Source organism: Triticum urartu, chromosome 2A (assembly GCF_056163025.1).
Source record: "Triticum urartu cultivar PI428250 chromosome 2A, HENAU_Tu73, whole genome shotgun sequence".
NCBI classification, from domain to species: Eukaryota; Viridiplantae; Streptophyta; class Magnoliopsida; order Poales; family Poaceae; genus Triticum; species Triticum urartu.
In genome coordinates this window covers 678305879-678328229 of record NC_141874.1, presented here as the reverse complement: position 1 = coordinate 678328229, position 22351 = coordinate 678305879, and the positions used below count along the sequence as shown (strand labels likewise).

General features: G+C 45.2%; 2 protein-coding genes and 1 pseudogene across 2 annotated transcripts; 1 reads left to right on the top strand and 2 right to left on the bottom strand.

Moving 5' to 3' along the window:
• On the bottom strand, positions 1–3711 carry LOC147986665 (protein FAR1-RELATED SEQUENCE 5-like). The gene is made up of 6 exons (XM_087542106.1): positions 3685–3711; positions 2750–2897; positions 2540–2653; positions 2373–2435; positions 1873–1989; positions 1–1607 (listed from the first exon to the last, which is right to left on the bottom strand). Exons 1-6 carry the CDS (start codon positions 3709–3711, stop codon positions 1–3), a joined length of 2076 nt encoding a protein of 691 aa, XP_087398232.1.
• Positions 3712–4124: 413 nt separating this feature from the next.
• LOC125537823 (nuclear poly(A) polymerase 4 pseudogene) lies at positions 4125–5906 on the top strand (annotated as a pseudogene).
• A 3230-nt stretch (positions 5907–9136) lies between these two features.
• Positions 9137–12241, bottom strand: LOC125534037 (uncharacterized). Its single transcript, XM_048697345.2, has 5 exons — positions 11796–12241; positions 11607–11691; positions 10977–11178; positions 9740–9811; positions 9137–9643 (listed from the first exon to the last, which is right to left on the bottom strand). Exons 1-5 carry the CDS (start codon positions 12125–12127, stop codon positions 9438–9440), a joined length of 897 nt encoding a protein of 298 aa, XP_048553302.2. The 5' UTR covers positions 12128–12241; the 3' UTR covers positions 9137–9437.
• Between the last annotated feature and the right edge of the window lie 10110 nt (positions 12242–22351).

Genomic DNA, 22351 nt, shown 5'->3' with positions numbered 1-22351 from the left:
TCAGATCCCAGAATTTTTTTGTTGCAAAGCTGTGTACTGCTTGGCAAACTGTAGCAATGAGTTGCCAGGGCTGACGTACCGCTTCAAAACAGCATTGAACCCCTCGCTGCGCTGCGTAGTCTGCAGAAAGGGGAAGAAGCACTGCATGAAGTAGGCCGACACCCAGTACATTCGCTTCTCCCACAGGCTAATAAGAGTCTCGTTGTCTTGGACTTGATGTGTTTCAGTCATGGCCATCCAGCTCCTTTCAAACTCTTCCACCGTCAAGCTGTGGTCCACGAACAGCTCGAATGCCTTGTGCAGCTCTAGACGGTCAGCAAAGAACGGTCCTAGCGTCTCCTCAGCCTTCTTTATAATGTGCCACCTGCAGTGCCTGTGCACTGCCAACGAAAAGACCTCCTCTATGCCTGCACGCATGCTGAAATCTTGGTCTGTTATTATGTTCATCGGAGCAAGTCCATCCATGCACTCCAAGAAGGTCTTGAACAGCCAAACGTACCCATCCGTGTCTTCGTTCCGGACGAGCCCGCAGCTGAACTGCAATGACTGATTATGGTTATTTATTCCTATGAACGGAGCGCATGGCATCTTGTACATATTGGTGAGGTACGTCGCGTCGAATGAAATGCAATCTCGGAAATGTTTGTAGGCTCTCCTTGCAGCACCATCCACCCAATACATGTTCCTGACACGGTCCTCATCGTCCAACCTTATCCTGTAGAAGAAATCTGGATCTTCCTTCGCTTTTTCATCGAAGTAGGCCATTATGGCCTCTATGTCTGCCAACTTGCTCTCTCTACGGTACTTGGCCTGTAGGTTTGTGACGTCAGCTGATATGTACGACATGCTACTCAGAGTCCCCTTTTTGCTATGGATGAGAGATAGTATCTGTACCATTCTTAATGGACCGACGTTACAATCATGTAGCAGCTTTACGAATTGCCTTTCGACGGGGGTGAACCCTCTGTGGGCGGTCAGAAATTTTACCAGGTCGAACTTCTTTATGAGTTGGTGGTTGTGCTCGTCAAAATATTCATTGACCACCCACTGTGCTCCATCTACGTTTAGCTTACACCGGACAGGGCACTCAGTCTTGAGAATGATACCTCTCTTTCGTTCCGGAACGACAGGCGCAACAACTTTCCCCTTCTTGTTCCTCCGTGCCTTGTGGCACCTCATCTCACCTCTGCTGTACTCGTTAGTTTTCTTAATTTTCCTATGGTAGTCGGTGTTGACCGCAAATCCATGGAACTTTGCATATGTCTGGTAGTATTCCTTTGCTTGTTCAAACGATTCAAATCTCTGCCCAATGTACGATGGCTGAGGTACCACGATCTCTGATTGCCCACCATCTTCATCCCCTTGTGCGTCGTCGTCAGTTTCATCATTCACTTCAGTATCAGCGGCAGTTCCATCTACTTGAGTGTTGCCAGTGCTTGTGTTCAAAGGGGTGCTTGTCGGCATTGCTGGAATGATTGCCATTCCCGACTCTGACTCGAAATTGTTTGCGGCATGATTGTCTGCTGGCTGGTGGAACGCGTCTTCCGTGCGCTTAGAGCTCCCCGCCGTAGATGTCCCCGCGCCGCTGTTCAGTGTAGTTATAGGCCCTGTAATAGAAAAAACAGGTACGAGAGTAAGATTTTTGTTTGGATAACATGTGTATCGCAACGGATCACACCATCTTCGAGTGATTTGGCATGACATCATTTCAAACAGCAAGCCGTGAGTCTGCGCATGGACATGTATGGCAGCTGTAGCTGTCCAGTCATGGTAGCTACTGTTCAACAAACATGGCAACTATTTGTTTTGCCTACAAATAACTACAAATAACAAATGTAGCGCTGTTTTTTGTGGTTCAATTTTTTTCCTTACCTTGTTGTGCTGCATTTGACCATCTTGTGTGGTCTGTGACACCATAATGACGTGCTCCACCTGCAATTTGTGAAGCTTGCCACGAGACGTTTGCCGGGTTACCACCAGCGTAATAACCTGTAAGCATAGTAGTGGTTGGTCAATTCATGGCAAATGCAGTTTTGTGCTAGCACGGCAACTGCAGTTGCCCCTGATGTGGCAACTGCAGTTTTACTGGCATGGCAACTGTAGTTGCATCGGTATGGCAACCGTAGTTGTTCCTTCATGGCAACTACAGTTGCCATGGCATGGCAAATGTAGTTGCATTGGCATGGCAACTGCAGTTGTTCCTCCATGGCAACTGCAGGTGTCCAGGGATGGCAACAACAGTTGTCCAAGGATGAGAAGTGTAGTTTTTAATTCATGGCAACTGTAGATGTCCAGTCATGGCAATTGTAGTTGTCAACTATGCTCCTTCTGCTAATTGAGCATCCGCAACTTCACTTTTTTTATGGACTCACCTGTGTATGACGTCGATGGCAGGTACATGGGTGCTGCCTGATGCCACGTGCTGCATGAAGGCTCTGCATTTTCACCCGTGATAACTCGTGAGTCCTTTTTCCAGTTTTTTTGCATGTTCATTTTTCATGTCCACAGCAGTATGTGCTCTTTTTTCGTTTTGCATTACCTTGATTAGCCATACTAGCTAGTTGAAGTTGGCTGCCCGTACATTTGTCAGTGTTAGCGCCTTGTGACTGAACTTGCCACGGGGGCCCCCTATGAGTGTTTTGGTCATAAGAACCTGCGAAAAAATGACAGTGTATGACATAAGTAGAATGTCATCTTCATCGTTGCGAAGATGGCAACTGTTCTCTTCTTTTGTTATCACGCATCATACCTACGCCTGCATACTGTTCTAGTAGTGGCAGCAACGGCCCTGCAGAGATGAGTTGATTGTACTCTGATGCATTCCAAGGGGGCGTTTCTGGCCTTTGAGAAGCCCAAGCATCAACGCCATCTTCGTGATTCATTCTTTCCGTATCTCGCTTCTTTCCGATGTGTTCTCAATCACTAGATGAACAAGAAGGCATCAACAATCCACAAGAATTGTATTCTTCTGCTGCTTGCACATAGAAGATAGGGATGGCAAGCAACAGGTCAAAATAGGTGGCAGCTACTGACAACGAAAGGTGGCAACTGTCGTTATACACAAGTGGCAATTAATTTTTCCCACCCCCTTCATTCCAAAAATTGTCCTTCCTGCCCTTTTTAGGGATTCCTACTCATCCATTTCATACCCAACTACTTGCGTCAATTAAATTATGAACTTAAGTTAATCTCAAACGTAGTACATGGCAGATCTGGTGTATTCTGCCTGGCAACTGCGAATATACACTGAACCATGCAGTGTTCTACCCCTATAGCATGGACCCAGTACAAGATCGGGAGATTTTCAGCCTTAAGGATGAGAAGGATGAGATCGGGAGATTTCACCTGGTTTTAGATGATCGTCTCTGGAGGGCTGGGTTGGGGGGGCTGGGGTGGGGAGGGTTGGGGTGTGGTTTGCGGTGGGAGCGCCCTACGGATCTGCCCTGGTTGCCATGGCAACCAGAGATGGCCGGCGACGGAGGTCGGGGTTCGAGAGATGGGGGACGATGGCGGCAGACGAGAGAGGGGATGGATCGGAGGCCGGGAACGGCTGGGTCGTGCGGGCAGCGGGTCGTCTGGCCCGGACGGGGCAGTGCGGGCGGGGTTGCCACACACCGGACGTGCGGGCCGTGCTTTTGTGCGCGCGGACGTGGTCGTGCGGGCCGGTTCCCGTCCATGTCACACGAGGCGTGCGGGCGGGTTCCCGTCCATGCCTCACGTGTGGCACTTATTCGGACCCTTTTGATATGCTATTATTTTGAGTATGAGTCTGTCTAGGACACATCCAGATGTGACATAGTTATGTCACATCTAAGTTGATTTTCACTTTGTTTGTGGTCTATTTTTTTTGTTTTAATTTTTTGTTCTTGTTGCTTCATTATATATTTGTGGGAGGTTAGATGTGACATTCTTAAAAAATATCTAGATGTGAATTAGACAAACTGTTTGAATATACAAATATTGTGTTCATTTCGAGGGACATTTTAAGGGTCACGTCCTCGACTCAGCGCAGTTCCGAATACGAGTCTGAAATCCGAATTTGGTCCGGACCATACCTTCCACTTTTATTATAAATATATGAGAGCATGTCCTTCACTTTGCAGCACGAGAACAATCGCCCGATCATGACGTTGACGCCGATCTCGCTGGTTGGCCCGACGCCGGCCGACCACGAGAGCTCCAGCCGGTTAGAGAATCTTCTCCGTGAGGCCGGCCTGTACGAGACCTCCGATGAGCTGGCGGCCCGCGAGGAGGTGCTGGGCGATCTCCAAGCCATCGTCGACCGGTGGGTGAAGCGCGTCACCGCTCAGCGAGGGTTTCCCGACGGCATGGCTGAGCAGGCCACCGCCCTTCTGATTCCCTTCGGTTCGTACCGTCTCGGCGTTCACGGCCGCGGCTCCGACATCGACGCCCTCGTCGTCGGCCCCTCCTACATCGACCGCGACCGCGACTTCTTCGCCGTGCTTGGCGGCGTGCTGGCGGAGACGGAGGCCGTGACGGAGCTGCAGCCTGTGCCTCGCGCGCACGTGCCCGTCATCAAGATGAGCTTCCGCGGCGTGCAGGTGGACCTCCTCTACGCCGGCGTGTGCCTGCCCGTGGTGCCCAGGGACCTCGACCTGCGCGACCGCTCCGTTTTCCGCGGCATGGACCTGGCCTCCGCGCGCAGCCTCAACGGCGTGCGCGTCGCCGACGAGCTCCTGCGTCTCGTCCCGGACGCCGGCGCCTTCCGCACGACGCTGCGGTGCATCAAGCACTGGGCCAAGGCGCGGGGCGTCTACTCCAACGTGATGGGGTTCCTGGGCGGCGTGGGCTGGGCGATCCTGGTGGCGCGCGTGTGCCAGCGCTACCCCAACGCCGCGCCGAGCATGCTGGTGCCGCGCTTCTTCAAGATCTTCGCGCAGTGGAAGTGGCCCAACCCGGTGCTGCTGCGGGACATCGAGCACGACGACGGCGGCGAGCTCGCGCTCCGGCTGCCCGTCTGGGACCCGCGGCGGAACCCGCGCGACAAGAGCCACATCATGCCCGTCATCACGCCGGCCTACCCATGCATGAACTCGTGCTACAACGTCTCGCACCCCACCCTGCGGACCATCACGGAGCAGCTCCAGATCGGCAACGGCATCTGCCAGGAGATCCTCAAGGGCGGCGGCGCCGGCGGGTGGGACGCGCTGTTCCAGCCGTTCCAGTTCTTCAAGGCGTACAAGAGCTACCTGCAGGTGGACGTGAAGGTCGCCGGAGGGGAGGCCGACCTCCGGGAGTGGAAGGGGTGGGTGGAGTCGCGGCTGAGGCAGCTGGTGAACAGGGTCGAGATGGCCACGGCAGGCATGCTGCTCTGCCATCCCAACCCGAAAGCCTACGCCGCCAAACCCCATGATCTCCACTGCACGTCAACCTTCTTCGTGGGCTTGTCCAAGCCACAGCAGCAGCAGCAGCCCCAGGTGCCGTTCGACCTACGCGCGACGACGGAGGGGTTCAAGCAGGAGGTGTACACGTACGAGTTCTGGAGGCCCGGGATGGAGCTGGAGGTCTCGCACACCCGGAGGAGGGACCTGCCGTCCTACGTGCTCGAGCAGATCCTCCCGGCTGGGCATCTCAAGAGGAAGCGCGTCGCCGAGAACAACTCTTCTCCTCCGTTGTCGTCTGCTTCCGGCGAGGTCAAGAAGGTGGCGGCGGCCGGCGGAACCGGATCGGCGCCTGAGAGGAAGAGGCAATGCTGTCCCAGCAGCAACATCCTTCCCAGCGCTTCAGTACAGGGCGTTGTGTGAGAGCAGATGAGCATTCAGAGCAATCACAGGAACTAGCCAAGCTTCAGTAATCACAGGAGCTGATGCACATCTTGACCGGCATGATCAAGCCAAGGGAAGCCGAAGTCTTCAAGCATACCAGCATGTCAGGGAGATGGCATGATCCAGTGGGAGACAGAGAGAAGGGCAGACTCTGCGTCCGGCGGAACATCGTGTACAGAGTCAGATATGTGTAGCATAGCTTTGTCAGAGGAACAATTTTGTATGATATACTATGTACTCAAAACTGTTGGCAGCACTACCGAATATAAACATTGTATTGTCGATGTTTATGTTCCTGCTTAACTCCTTCATCGCAAGTCTTCGATGTTAAGTCAGAGCTCCTGCCATGGTTTCACTCTTCTGTAAATTTTATCATAATTATGCTACTATTGAATAAAACATAGAAATAAAGCATATCTTGGCAATGTGATATGTTCGAACAAATATACTAGGTACGGTAGATTTTGGGTAGTAGTAGTTTGGAGTTCAATCTTATGTAGGAGTATTCTTCTTCCTCAACAACTAAATTGTCATCCACTCCTTCGGCACCAATCTTTTTTTTTTAGAAACGATTTGGTACCAATCTTCAAGGTGCAAAGATCAACCTATATATTAAAAGCATGAACGTAACAACCTATCAACAGACTGAATGGAACATAAAAGAAAACGGGGACTTCACGGTTGAGAGACCGCACTAGCCCCCTTGTTCTTCTTGTGTCTGCAATTTCTCCAATAACATCCTTCCCCGAAGGTATTCAAAATTATGAACAGGGTCCCTTTCAGGTGTATGTAGATGAAACTTAATTAAATCACATTAAAAATGACCTTATCCCTGTTTCTTCCCATTTCCATGTTTTTTTTCCTTTGTCACTTGTTGATTTTGTGTTGTTGATGTGTTGTTGTTGTCTAAGTTATCCACCGAGCGTTCCGCCAAAATTGGTAGGATCTTTTGATCTGCATCTTTCTCTGGGGTTGTACCTAGGTTGGGCTTTTCTTCTTTTTGTTGTTGGGTTATGCTGTATCCACAAGTGACAAAAAGAATCCAAACGAAGAATCTAGGCTTTTTAAACCAATTCCAAAATCTAGATTTTCTTATCTTTAAAATATTCATTCTGCATTAAAAAATGTACTATGTGCGTTTTACATATGTTCAACATTTATTCGGACTGTTAATAGTATATTTAAACAACATGTATCCAAAAATGTTCGGTTTGTATATGAAAGATGTTTAACACATGTTAAAAACTCAACACATATTTTAGAAAAGGATAAAAAGGAAAAAAAGATACATAAAAAGGAAAGCCGATGAAATTCAATAGAGAAAAACAAATAATAGAAAAAGGAAAAATAATCACGTAGAACCTTTCAAAACCGGCCAAAACTAGGTGGAAGGTTTCGTGAACCAGTCCTCAGGATCGACCCACTTTCAACGATCTCTGTAGACGAGCATGATTTCATCTCGCAGTAATCGATGCATAACATCGGGGGTTGCTGTCGTCTAAGTTACTTGAGCATCCAACAAATTGGGATGGGCCTTTTGATCTGCAATGTTTTCTAGGACTCTATCTAGGTTGAGCTTTTTCTTATTTTGCTTGTTAGGTTGTAACGTATATACAAGTGACGAAAAGAACCGAGGACAAAAAGTCTAGTTTTTAAACCAGATCCAAAGTCTAGATTTATTTATTTATTGCACATGTGGTGTTTTTTTCAGGGAAAGCCTTCAAATGAAACCCCAGCTTGCAGTCGCGTTGTACCCCTTACAATTTCGTGATATGCATGTTGTGATAAAAAATGCAAGCGCCGCCACAGCTGTATGTGCCGTTGTGCCCCTTTCATTACCATTAGTGTGGTATGTGCACCATGCCATGCGCAATTGCAGGCAGATTATTACAAGTGGAGTTGCATGTTGAGGGGTGGACATGCAACTGGCCCATGCTCTTTTCTTTTTTAAAGAACCATAGAGAAACAAGACATTCCCTCCACAGGTCCAGCTTAGAATGTTGTAGCCCTTGAGATTGCATGGGATGTGTGTAGTTGCATATCTAGTGATGAACATACAACTGACGGACACCCCTCTTACCACTTGTAGTAGCGTGTGTGAGCAGTGAAGTCACTACTGCAATCAAGGACATATATTATGTTGCATGAGCTTTAGCTTTTTTAGCAACTCATGAGCTTTAGCTGATGTTTTTTTTAACACAGCACAGACGTAGACTCTCATACATATGCATATACACTCACCTCAATGAAGGCACGGACACCCTATCCCTATGAGCACCTTCGAGAGACTGAGCCGACACATCATCTTGAGATTGACGAAGTCGCCACATACGCATTCATAGTCGACTGAAACGTCTCCTCCCCTGAACGCACATCGCCGAAAGCCCTGAAATAAATCTAGGAAAATTTGAGCACCAATGTCAAGTCTAGAACTTGAACTTTATTGTGTGGGGATACTACTGTCCTCCTAACCATCTAACCACAGGTTGGTTCACCTTTAGCTGAGATGTTGTTTGGGAGCTATCTTGTTTTCTCATCAAATCCGCCCTTCACCAAAATGAAAAAAATAACCTGCATGAAAGCTTTCTATATTGCAAACAAGAAATATGGTTTAGAGTCTAAGTTTTTTTCCACGACAACACTTTCATGGAGTGGGGGGGGGGGGGGGGGACACGTGGTTCCTTTCGAGGCAAGGTCAAAAGAGGGTTCGACTCCTTCGTAATTGCAACCACGTGGCACCTATGGAAGCAAATGAACGCAAGAGTGTTAAATAGGAATGGCCAAGTTAGATCGGACGCGAGCCTAGTGCAACAAATTTTTTAGGAGATCAAACTTTGGAAGTTGGCGGGAGTAGGTGTCAAGGGATTAGCTAGATTTGTGAGAGAGTGGGCTTTTTACTTTTCGCGGAGTCGGAGGTCCCGTGTAGACGTTCGTCGTCTTGCACGGTCTTTTGTAATCAATATTTCTCTCTTCTATAAAAATAGTACACCTTTGAGTACTCTCGAAAAAAAGTCTAAGTTTTAATCAAATTCCTTTCCGCCTAATCTATCTGGAGAGATAATCCACAAAAATCAAATATGATACAGAAGTATTCGCAATTCCAATAATGGTGAACAAATTAATAAAAAAAGGAAAATGGAATGGTCATGCAATATTTTGATTGAAGATCCAGTTTGGCCTATCCTGAAATATTTCTTCCGATCTCCCAATCACATGGAAAATATTTATTTCGGAATCCAAAGCTATCTATAGGCATGTCAATTTTATTCTCATCCCAATATCAGCGGGATGACATTTAGCTTTCTTGCATTTTAGGTCAACTGTGGACCAGGTTAAATGCTAATTGGAGATAGTACATTGCTATTGTTTAATACAGTACAATTATTTAAATAATCAATTCAGAGGCGACAACCACTCGCAGCCCTACCACAAATCAGCCGCAGCATCCAAACGATGTACACTCCAGCACAAAAATTAGAGAAATACAATGGTCCATACTTATACAAGTTTATTTACACTAGCAATGATGACCAGGCACTATAAATTACATAGGTCATTCGAAAAAGCATACCACCGACAAAATCTAACTAAAGTATCACACAACAACTCTGTTTCTTATCAGAGTGACTGAGGTGAAGCAGGGCTCGCTGCTCAGTAGTAGGAGCAGTAACGCTTCACAAAGCTCCCTTGGTGATGGCCAAAACGGAATCCTCCTCGGAAGGGATGCAGCACATCGGCGTCAAGATAGCACATTTCACATACCCTCTCCACCTTGCTGTCTTCACATCCACATTTCCTCGTCAGACCAGCATGTGGGACATGGAATCGACGGTAGCATGTCTTGCAAACACAGTCCGCTGAAAACGCAGGCCAAACAACAAAGAAAGAGACGATGTAAGAGAGCGATTGGACAGTGCAACTTGATCTGTATATGCATTCAGAGAGAGACATACATTCACCATTACGCCGGGTGCCCCGTCCAAGAGGGATGCCAAGGAAAACGTAGGCTTCAGTAACTGGTTCATCTGAAAATACCATTAAGGAAAATACCATCAATTATCCCTTTCGTAAAATATGTGCATCGTGCCTCTAAGCATGATATAATGCCCAATTCTATGTGCAAAGAGTACACATATAAGGTTAGGCAAAGATGAATAAACAGGCAAGGGAACATCTAAATTACTGGAAACAGTTCAAGAGGGAAGACACACGGTAAACAAAGTTTGATCATTCCCTCTGCTGCTCAACTGATAATGAAATAAGCAATGCAAGATAAGTATGAGACTACAGACTTGAGAACGTAGAATTGCTATAGGAGCTGGAGTGATCAGTCATTAAGTAGGCAATCCAGACTGAAATGACTTAACGAGGTAGAAGAGGGAACCAAAGTGCTATGAATCCTGGTTGGCTGAGGCAAGTAAGGAGACTTAAACTTTCAGTAGGAAGGGTAATACAAAGATCATTTGAATCAAGGAAGAGAATAATATATAGTCTGTTCATTTTTTCACATTGTTGCTTTGAAATATTCAGGTAATTAGTGTGAAGGTCTAAGAGGTAATCTAAGGAAGATGGACCAGATTACAGAAGACAAATATGGAGAACAAAAGGGAGAAACAGAGGAATTTATATTGCTATTATCTGTACTGTCTTATTGCCAAAACAAACCAGATAAATGCATAGAATACATTGGAAGGGGAAACACAGAAGCATGTGTATAGTATTTACAGTAAAATTAGCTGCACAGATAAACTTCTCAAACCATTATAGGCGCACAAAGATTGAAATGAAGTAGAATATATATTTCTGGTAGAAGAATGAGCACATGATGCAATATTTTGAAACAACTGACACACAGAAAATTATGGTCAAAACCAGAAAATAGCAACAACAAAAAAACATAACTACTCACCCTCGTAAAAGCATGGGCCACTCATTCTTACTTCACAATTGAATCATGAACCTCACAAATTTACAAAGTCAAAGGCAATCTAAAGAAATTTCAAACAATTGGTTTCCAGAGGGCTTCCTTTGTAGAGTGGTACATTAATTGTGTCTATTAAGGTGAAATGCTGGGCACTAGCAATAGACCTCTCCAGATGATGAAAACCCAATGGTTCTTTAAAGTACATATGGTGCATGCCATGGCAACAGAGAGGTAAGGGTGCATCAAGCTTGCAAGTAGATACCAACCTAGGGGGATGCATGTGAGAACTTCATCGTCATCACCTCTATCAATGAGCTCAAAAAAGAAGAGAGTTCGCGGAGCAGGCAGGAAGGAGAAGCAGCCAGAGCGCTTCCGACGAGCCACAAAGTTACCATGAGTCCAAAAACCGTAATTGTCAAGCTTGCCGCGTCTGGTCACCTTACCAGGAGCAGGTTCGTACTCATCGCCCTAATCAGCCAAAACAGACCAAAGAAGCATCAATGACTGACTTCACTTAATTACTACAACCTTCTATACGCACATTTATTATAATTATCGCTGCGCGAAATCCGTTAGAAAATGTAATGATATAAAAGTAATTTTCATGACAAACCACCAGGATGTACGATGCAAGGTGCTTAGGCAGTGCTAGTAAGAATAAACCGATTTTTGCTTAAGCACCAGTGCTTTTTCATATTGCAGAGGCGCTTATACAAATAAGTGCCGGTGGTTAAGAAAAAAAGGGTTCCTTTTCATAAGCACCTTGCATTGTTAGGCCGAATATAATTTCCAACTTCCAAGTGTCAGCTTTCTATGCATTACTGATCAATGTTTTCTAAGGTTTGTCAGAAGCTAATTGCAAGTAAACTTTGATCGAGTGAGGAAGAACGTATCACCGGATGGGTGGAGTTGTACAGCTCAAGGCATTGCAGCACGGTCTCGTGATTCAGAGCTTTAATCTCCGACCGTGACATCTTAGGCCTAGCATACATACAACATATAGCAAATATTGAGACGGACGGGGTGGGGGCACGCAGATCAATGAATCGATCGAATCGGAAAAGGAGGGGCCGTCGACTAATTACCTGAAGTCGGGGGGAGGATGGAGAGGAGGCGAACGGAGCAGCAGCCGCAGCCAGTTGCACGCGCGGCGGCGGCCAAGCGCCGCCCTCCTTGACTTTGCTTTCTCATCCTCATCAGCCAGACCAGGCAGCACGAAAGGCCTAGCCATTGGTTTGGGTTCAAGGAGGCGACGAGAGTCCTCCGATGCGGCAGCGGCGGCACTGTAGTTGGTCTTGGTCGCCATGTCGTCGGATTCCTCAGACCGCGCGTCCTTGGCCTTCTTAGCACGCGCACCTGCCTCGTAGCACCCAGGCGGCGCTGGTCCGACTCCGACGAGGTGTCGAGTCTCCTCCATCGCCGCGGCCACTGCGGCTACGAGCCGATCCAGTCACAGTCACGGTTGGGGAGGGGGTCAGCTCCGATTGCTTCTTCCCTAAATCGCCCCGAGCCCCCGACTCTGTCCCTCTATTTCTCCCGGCCATGGGACAAATGTTTTTCCTAGGAAAAAGGTTATTTGCCGAACGTTCTCTGGGGTGGGATCCCAGCGAACGCCCCCAGAGCCGTCTGATCTTGATCCGACGGTGCCAGTTTTTGCCAAAAACTCCCTGCAAATTAAACAAACTGTTATGGCAGTTTTATAAAACGACAATGCTAAAATCCTGTCGACTGGTGGTTTGCTACAGATCCGCACGACCCGCGAGTCGTTGGATCTGGATCGCATGATTACGATTTTTAACGGAAACTAACTGCTCCTCCCCGAAATCATGCTAATTATAACCTGCCCGCCCGCACTTTCCTTTTTTTTCGCAGGTGTTAATAACTATCCAAAAATAGAGCAGGTTGGGCAAGAAAAACTGCCCCCAGAGCCGTCTGATCTTGATCCGACGGTGCCAGTTTTTGCCAAAAACTCCCTGCAAATTAAACAAACTGTTATGGCAGTTTTATAAAACGACAATGCTAAAATCCTGTCGGCTGGTGGTTTGCTACAGATCCGCACGACCCGCGAGTCGTTGGATCTGGATCGCATGATTATGATTTTTAACGGAAACTAACTGCTCCTCCCCGAAATCATGCTAATTATAACCTGCCCGCCCGCACTTTCCTTTTTTTTCGCAGGCGTTAATAACTATCCAAAAATAGAGCAGGTTGGGCAAGAAAAATTGCATGCGGGGGGCTTGAACTCAGAACTTGTAACATGTAGGTAAGGATGACCTTAATCCACTAACCACTCCACATTGTGTATGTACGTGTTAAGTTTGATAAAGCTAAACTATTTCATCATGATATTTAGTACCGCATCTCCTATTAAACATACATTTCCCCTTTTTAATTCCATGAGTTTTCTCTAGTTTATCTTTGTTGTTCCACTTTATGATGGAAATAGGTATCTCCGCCAACACCTGGATGATGGTGTGGATGATTTTGATGATGTGATCAACGATTCTTCTAAAGAATATTCAGTCCGAAAGGTAGGAGATGTTGATGAAGAGAAGGTGGTAGGTCGTCTCTGAAAGCCGATAATTTTTGGGCCACAAACGTGATAATTTACGTACAAACACCGTGATAATTTTAGCCCGAGGCGAAAAAAGCTGTTGAAATATACCAACCGGTAATCTCTATGTAAATAGCCTGGTAATTTATGCACCCGCGGGCCTGATAACTTACATGCAAACATGATGATAACTTCTAAACTAGAAAAAGTTGATGAAATATACCCCAGTAATTCCTTTGTGAATATCATGATTTACACACCGCAAATATGATACCTTTTCCCTGGGGGGGGGGGAGGAGGAGTTTTGACGAGATATAACCTTGATAACTTCTCTGTAAATATGATGATAGTTCACGCATCACTGCCCTAATAACTTACGTACAAACATCGCGGTAAGTTTTGATCGGGGTGAGGGGGGTGTTGAAAACACACAACCCGGTAACTTTCAAGTAAATAGCATGATAATATACACACCACATATCCGATAACTTAATTACAAACTCTGTGATAACTTATGGCTCGGGAGGAAAAGTATTTGAAAACATAACAGGTAAGTTCTGTATAAAGAACATGGTAAAGTATGCACAACAAAGTTGATAACTCACATACAAACACCATGGTAACTTTTTTGACCCCAAAAAATCTTCATCGAACACCGTGATTGATGAAATATCCCCTGGTAACTTTTTATATGAATAACATGGTAATTCAAACATCGCATACCAGATAACTTATGTACCTCAGTACTTACAACTTTGGCATGGGGGAACGGGTTGATGAAATATCCCCTCGGCAACTTTTGTGCAATAGCATGGTAACTCACACACCGCAGACCTGATAACTTATGTGCCTCGGTCCCGATAACTTTAGCGAGGGGCTTGTTTAAAAACATCCCCCTGATAACCTTCGCGTAAATAGTTTGATACCCTACGCATCGTATACGTGATAACTCACGCACAGACACCGCGGTAACTTTAACCTCAGCTAATAAGAAGGTTTTAGAAACCAGGTTATAACCCAGTAATATCTGTGTAAACAACATGGTAATATATGTAGCACATGTGTGATTACTTACGTAGCCTAGTCGTGGTAACTTCTGATCTGAGAAAAAAAGTTGTCGGAACATATCAACATGGTATCTAGTCTCAAAGCTCTCGCCGTGATAGATTTTTTATGTGAAAACGATTTTTCGATCGGACTAACTGTTTGATTTACAAAACATTTTGAAGTTTTGAAATAGAGGGGGGGGGGGGATATAAGATCACATCATCTTTTCTGTCCTCTAATTCATTTGCACGTGGGGAAAAGGTTAAAGGACCATTTTTATGCCCCGATAATTTCTATATAAACAAGATGGTAACTTAGTTATCACATATGTGATAACTTACTCAGCCTGGGCCTGGTAACTTTTGACCCCCAAAAAAATCATCGAAACATATCAACATGGGATCTAGTTTCAAAGGTCTCATCGTCACGAATCTTTTATGTGAAAACGGTTTTTCAATCGAAGCGACGGTTAGAGCTACAAAACATTTTGAATTCTGAATTTAAATGAAATAATTGCTGACATCAGCTATTTCATTTCACATGCATGCATGCATACTCTAATCATCAGAATATAATTGCTTCCTTTGTTTACTCATGCATTGCGCGTTGAATACTGATGCATGTGCATGTGAATAAGAATAGCAGTAGTTGTGCGGATCTGTTGCTAGCGACCAGTCGACTGGTCGTTAGCACAGTCATTTATAAAATGCCACCCCAGCAACACAAACTATCATTCGGAGAGTTCGCGCTTGCCATCCCTGCTGGCGAAAGTTCATCGGGATTGATGTCCGGGCCCTGCTACGCGTCGGTTGGCGGATCTTTTTAATAGATCCGCCGCCCCGCGAGCCGTCCGATTATACAAGGCAAGCCATCCATTTTTCTTCCCTGATTCCTGCAACAATGCTCTTGTTGCAAAACATCTTCTTTAAATTTCTGTAACAAGTGTTATGTTACAAAAATTTCTTCTTAGCTAATTTTCTGCAACAGTCCTCTGTTGCAAAAATTTCTCTTCTCTAATTTTCTGCAATAGGACCTTTATTGCAAAAACTTCTCTTCTCTAATTTCCTGCAACAAGACCCCTGTTGCAAAACTTCTTCTCCTCTATTTTTCTGTAACATGACCTTTGTTGCAAAACCTCCATTGCAAATAGTGTTGGGGAACGTAGTAATTTCAAAAAATTCCTACGCACACGCAAGATCATGATGATGCATAGCAACGAGAGGGGAGAGTGTGATCTACGTACCCTTGTATACCGACAGCGGAAGCGTTAGCACAACGCGGTTGATGTAGTCGTACGTCTTCAGGCCCGACCAATCAAGCACCGAAACTACGACACCTCCGAGTTCTAGCACACGTTCAGCTCGATGACGATCCCCGGACTCCGATCCAGCAAAGTGTCGGGGAAGAGTTCCGGCAGCACGACGGCGTGGTGACGATCTTGATGTACTACCGTCGCAGGGCTTCGCCTAAGCACCGCTACAATATTATCGAGGATTATGGTGGAAGGGGGCACCGCACACGGCTAAGAATATGTTAGCCGCCATATATGCTAGTCGCTTGCCCCAGCTCCACATATTACCTTGCCTTACCTATAAGCTTAAATAGTCTTGATCGCGAGGGTGCGAGATTGCTGAGTCCCCGTGACTCACAGTTTACTTCCAAACCAGATGCAGGGACCGATGACACCGTTCCAGACGATGCGCTTGAGCTCAAGTGGGAGTTCGACGAAGACTCTTGACGTCACGTGGATCAACTTGTGTGTCTAGGGGTGCCCCCTGCCCCGTATATAAAGGAGCAGGGGGAGGTGCGGCCGGCCAGGAGGATGGCGCGCCAGGAGGAGTCCTACTCCCACCGGGAGTAGGATTCCTCCCCCTTTCCTAGTTGGAATAGGATTCGGGAGGGGGAAAGAGGAGAGAGAGAAAGAAGGGGGGGCGCCGCCCCCCTCTCCTTGTCCTATTCGGACTAGGGGGGAGGGGCGCGCGGCCCAGCCCTGGCCACCTCTCCTCTCTTCCATTAAAGCCCACTAAGGCCCATATACCTCCCGGGGGGGGTTCCGATAACCTCCCGGTACTCCGGTAAAATCCCGATTTCACCCGGAACACTTCCGATATCCAAATATAGGCTTCCAATATATCAATCTTTATGTCTCGACCATTTCGAGACTCCTGTCATGTCCGTGATCACATCCGGGACTCCGAACAAACTTTGGTACATCAAAATGCATAAACTCATAATATAATTGTCATCAAAACCTTAAGCGTGCGGACCCTACGGGTTCGAGAACAATGTAGACATGACCGAGACACGTCTCCGGTCAATAGCCAATAGCGGAACCTGGATGCTCATATTGGCTCCCACATATTCTACGAAGATCTTTATCGGTCAGACCGCATAACAACATACGTTGTTCCCTTTGTCATCGGTATGTTACTTGCCCGAGATTCGATCGTCGGTATCTCAATACCTAGTTCAATCTCGTTACCGGCAAGTCTTTTTACTCGTTTCGTAATATATCATCTTGCAACTAACTCATTAGTTGTAATGCTTGCAAGGCTTATGTGATGTGCATTACCGAGAGGGCCCAGAGATACCTCTCCGACAATCGGAGTGACAAATCCTGATCTCGAAATACGCCAACCCAACATGTACCTTTGGAGACACCTGTAGAGCTCCTTTATAATCACCCAGTTACGTTGTGACGTTTGGTAGCACACAAAGTGTTCCTCCCGCAAACGGAAGTTGCATAATCTCATAGTCATAGGAACATGTATAAGTTATGAAGAAAGCAATAGCAACATACTAAACGATCGGGTGCTAAGCTAATGGAATGGGTCATGTCAATCACATCATTCTCCTAATGATGTGATCCCATTAATCAAATGACAACACATGTCTATGGTTAGGAAACATAACCATCTTCGATTAACGAGCTAGTCAAGTAGAGGCATACTAGCTAGTGACGTTTGGTTTGTCTATGTATTCACATAAGTATTATGTTTCCGGATAATACAATTCTAGCATGAATAATAAACATTTATCATGATATAAGGAAATAAAATAATAACATTATTATTGCCTCTAGGGCATATTTCCTTCAAATAGGACCCAGCATCTCCAGCCTCTTCTATTTATTCCTGCAACAAGGCTGTGTCGTCCTCGTCGCCCTCCCTCGTGGTCGGTCTGCAACAGGCCGTTTGTTGCGGTATACCTTTTCGAAACAAGTGTCCAGTTGCAAGAACTGGAGTACGGAGCGCGCATGGTGAGATGAGATCCAAAAAGCGGGATGAAGGAGAGAAGCGGCCTGGTGGCCCATCAAGACGCGTGTAAGAGTAGAACGTGACTGATGCGAGAGGAAAGATCAGCCGGTTGACAACTAGTTTTTTCCCTTTTTTAATACATGTCTAGATTAAATAGAGAGAAAAACAACATACGGGGTACATCCAGATACGAGACAACTGCCCACTTTTGTAGAGAACACCCTAACTAAAACAGAAAAGGCAAAAACAACTCTAGGATATTTTCCGCTACTCCAATTTGTTGCCGTCGAAGCCTGAAGGGGGATGAAGAGCAGGAAGGGGGACGATGTGTCGCCTGTGTAGAACGATAGTAGGCCCAAAGCGATGGCATCGATGGCTTGGAATGAGAGAGAGAGAAAGAGAGAGAGAGAGAGAGAGAGAGAGAATGGATGAAGATGTCTTTGGAGAAGGAGAAAGAGAAGGGCGAGATAGGGTGGAGAAGTAGCAGTTTGGCTGGTGGAGGGAGGGGGCCGCCAATGGGAGAGCTCCTCGGAGAAGTCAGGCGGAGGTGCGGAGCGAGATGGATAAGACTGAGATGGCAATGGGTACCTGTTACCCGACCATCGACGGATAATTACCCTATTATTATGGGATGGGTTTTGGTCATTGATACGCTGCACACGTATCAATAATATTCTCTTGTTCGTACTGCATTTATATCATAATTGTGCAGCTTTGACATATTTTTTATCAATTAATCCAGTGTTAGTTGTTTTTTTTTCATATCTTTTGACTTTTTATAAGAAAGCATCGCTTTCGGGGCAAAATAATTTGAAAAAAAAGCATTAAACTTTCTAATCAGGATGAAGCCAGGGGCCAGAGCCTAGCCGGGAGGCCACCTGTAGGCTCCATGTGGGCCTCGCACGTGGGGCAGGGCTAGCCGTGGTAAGGGGCATGAGCTCCACAAGAGCCGCCTCCACCTCCTTTCGTTCCATGTGTGACGCCCCCGTTTGTGATCGTGCATGATGTGTGTACGCTTACAAACGGGAGGCATCACGCCCTGCCTTTATATTCTCTGAAAACCCCAGAAATATTTATCAAGGATTTTTTGTCGTTACCACCTCTGGTTCCGCGAATACCCAATCTGGAGGCATGTTCATGTACTTTGTCGGAAGGGGGAATCCATTGTCGGAGTTTTCTTCATCATCTTTGTTGTCACCATGACCACGCGTGAGTAGTCCTTGCACTATGAATCCATAATGGTAGCTAGATGCTACTTTCTCTCCCTTGTTTTACAATACAAAGATCACATGAGTCGTCCCACATGATTGTGATCCATCTGGTGTAATTAATGGTGTGTTTGTTGCGGTGTGATGGATAATCACTTTTATGATCTTTTGATTTATCTGGTTTCTTTATTACATGATCTATATACATATTTGTGTTATCCCTCTATTAGTTTTGCATTGCAATGTTTAAATGAATGGTCTTCAATAGATAGTTTTATTTATTTGGGTTTAACCTTGCAATGTTTTGTCAGAAAGAGAAAAGGTTGTGTTACTGACTTACTGTCACTATGGAATAAGGATAAAAGAGATAGTTGCATAGTTGTCTGGGTAATGAGCTGGAGGTAAAGATAATATACTATCTACATTAGACATATTGCTTAATTCAATGCTTTTTTTTACTTAATACTTTGGGATGCATGTTCGATAACGATTTTGGGGTGGAGTATTAGTTATAGATACAGTTGGATCACGACCTATAGATATACAATCATAATGACTATATGCAATCATGTCATGTATAATCATGATTATAAAAACTACAATGCAATCGATACGCAAATGTAATTTGTTCGCCACACACATGTAATTTGTAAACAAATGTCACTAGTGAAATTAAATCAATTCTTTTTTTTCACAACATGAAGTTTATTTAGTTTACTCGTAATTATGAATCCCATCAAGACTATACATTAATACTTGCAAATAGCAAGGCTAGTGAAAGTGAAAACCTCACTGGTTTCGTTGGGGACCAATACAAGTTATGTAATTGTGAGTAGGTCATAGTTTTAAAAATTGGACCAATGATCAAACCGGTTGAAGCAATCGGCTCGGGTTTTTACATGTCGGACCGCATGTTCACTTGTTGATTTTTTGGGTCACGTAAACACATGTCAAATAAGCTAAGTTTCTGACATTTGACAAAAACTCGATGGATGTAAGCTGGTTATTATGCCAAAGTGGTGACCTCGGCTTGTTTCCTTGCCAACCAGAGTTCAATCCCCATAAACACACATTACTTCTGATCATTCGATGTGGTTCAAGCATTCCTATTGGTTCGATAAACATGAACGTCATCCATTTGAGTAAACCTCTGCACTTTGGGGGCAAACAACTTCCTAACTAAGAGGAAGGCTAACCCTAAAAACCTAAATCCTTGAAGCCCCAACCTCCGTTACTAGTTTCCTACAAAGCTCTCTCTCTCTCTCTCTCTCTCTCTCTCTCTCTCAACGCTAACCCTACCCTCCACACGAACGCTCTGCCTTCACTGGACAAGTCCGCCTCCGTTGCCGCTAGCTATTCTTCTAGTGCCCGGACCGGTGACCATCCCTTCTCTGATAATGTGGAACACATATGTCAGAAGCTCCAAAAATTGAATGTGTTGCACGAGCAGCGAGCACCACACTTGTGCTAGTGCAGCTTGTGGGACGGGACAGGGATCCCCGCAAGAATAAATTACTCAATAGGTAGCGGGGACACGGACGAGAATGAGCAGCGGACATAGATGAGTTTCATAGGGACGAGGATGACATGGCAATAACCGATCGGTTTCTGCCTGTTGCCATCTTAAGATGAGACGATGGAGACGAATGGGTGAAGGAAAGCGATTCAGTATGGATAACAGACGAGAAAGAGGGGATGACGCGGTTATTTTACATGTGGGCCCCATGACACAGGGGGTTATCACGACTGATCGATGCCAGCTCCAGATCGGCCGCCTGATTCCAAACTTTTACCATATGATATGCCACTGGATTTGAAAGCTTTGATAGAAAATTATCCTACCCACTTTCACCTTTAGCCGAGCCTCTGCCGAGTACATCCACATTCCAGGTTTTGACATGATCTTCTAGGACTATAGCTCAGATTTTATCGAGCGGTGACTATAGCTCAGCTAGCTACAACATAGGGTCGCCTCAATGGGAGCCCGTAGTGGGTCAGCCCAGTAGAGAGTCGTTGGGATGATTCATTCCCTTGTCTAGTTACTTTCTTCTATTTTCTCTCTCTAAAAAAGTTACTTTGTTCTATTCGTTTTTCTCCTTTTTATTATTTTTAAAAATATTCTAAGTACACATATTTCAAAAGTTAGTTTACTTAAATTTTAAAAATCGTCCACCTCACATTTTAAACATGTTTATGTAGTATAAAATTTTGGTTGGCACATTTTCTGGAAAATATTTGTAGCATTTAAAAAATGTTCATGATTTTTTATAAATGTTCACAGATTTTAAAAATATGACTATTACATTTTTATGAAATTTATATAATGTTTGCATGCTTAAAATAACGTTTTCCACAATTTTACAAAAATGTTCATGACATTTAAAAATTGTTCCTACCGTTTTATAAAAATGTTCTTAATATATAATAAAAGTTTGTACCATTTAAAAAAATGCTGCAACACCTAACAAAATGTTTGCATGTTTTACAAAAATATTCATGAAATTCTTGAAAAATGTTCACAAGTGTGTTTCATGTGTTTTAAAAAAATGTTCAATGTGCATTTTGCAAAATGTTCAACATGTATGTGAAATACGTTTATGTAAATTGGTCAACGTGTATTTGAAAAAGTCGTTATGTGTTTGAAAAATGGAAAAAATGAAAAGGGGGGAAAAGACAACAAAAATGAAGAAAACAGGAAGAAACCAATAAACCCAAAGAAAAACTGAAAATAAAAAGGGCATTGCTACGCGGCCGTTGGCGGATGTTTTGAAAAGATCCGCCGCCTTGCGGGCCGTCCGATTGTATAACGTGAGCCACCTATTACTTTTTTCTATTTTCCTGCAACAAGACACTTGTTGCAAACTCATTCTTGCAACAAGACCCTTGTTGCGAAATTTTTTTCCTGCAACAAGACCCTTGTTGCAAACCTCATTCTTGCAACAAGACCCATGTTGCGAAATTTGTTCTCTTTTTTCCTGCAACAAGACCCTTGTTGCAAACCTCATTTTTGTAACGAAACCCTTGTTGTGAAATTTGTTCTCTTTTTTCCTGCAACAAGACCCTTGTTGCAAACCTCTTTCCTACGAAAAGTCCCCTCTTGCAAAATTGCCTCTTCTCTGTAGTCCTGCAACAAGACCCATGTTGCAATTTCTTCTGCAAGAAAGATGTTGCCAAGAACGTCACCGCATTGTAGACGCCATTGCAACAACGTCGTTGTCGCAGGAACTATTGTTGCTCGTGGTACCGACGTTTGCGGCTGACCTTGAGGAGGCATCAACCATGGCCATCCATGCCGGTGCTCCTCCAGGATGGCGGTGATGTGCCTCGCAGAGGAAAAAGAGAAAGGAGCGGGGAGGAGAAGAGAAGGGGCGTGGGTGGAGGAGCAACGACTTTTGGATTGATGCGTATTCATGGAAGTGATCTGGAGGTAGGAGACGAGGTTGGGAAAGAAGATGTGAATGGATACGTCCATTGGAGATAAAAAGGAAAAGGAGAGCGGTGGTGCAGGCCCACGTGGGCACGTGGCGCACAGGGAAGGCAGTGGATGGATGCTCGAAATCCGTCGGTGGAGGAGA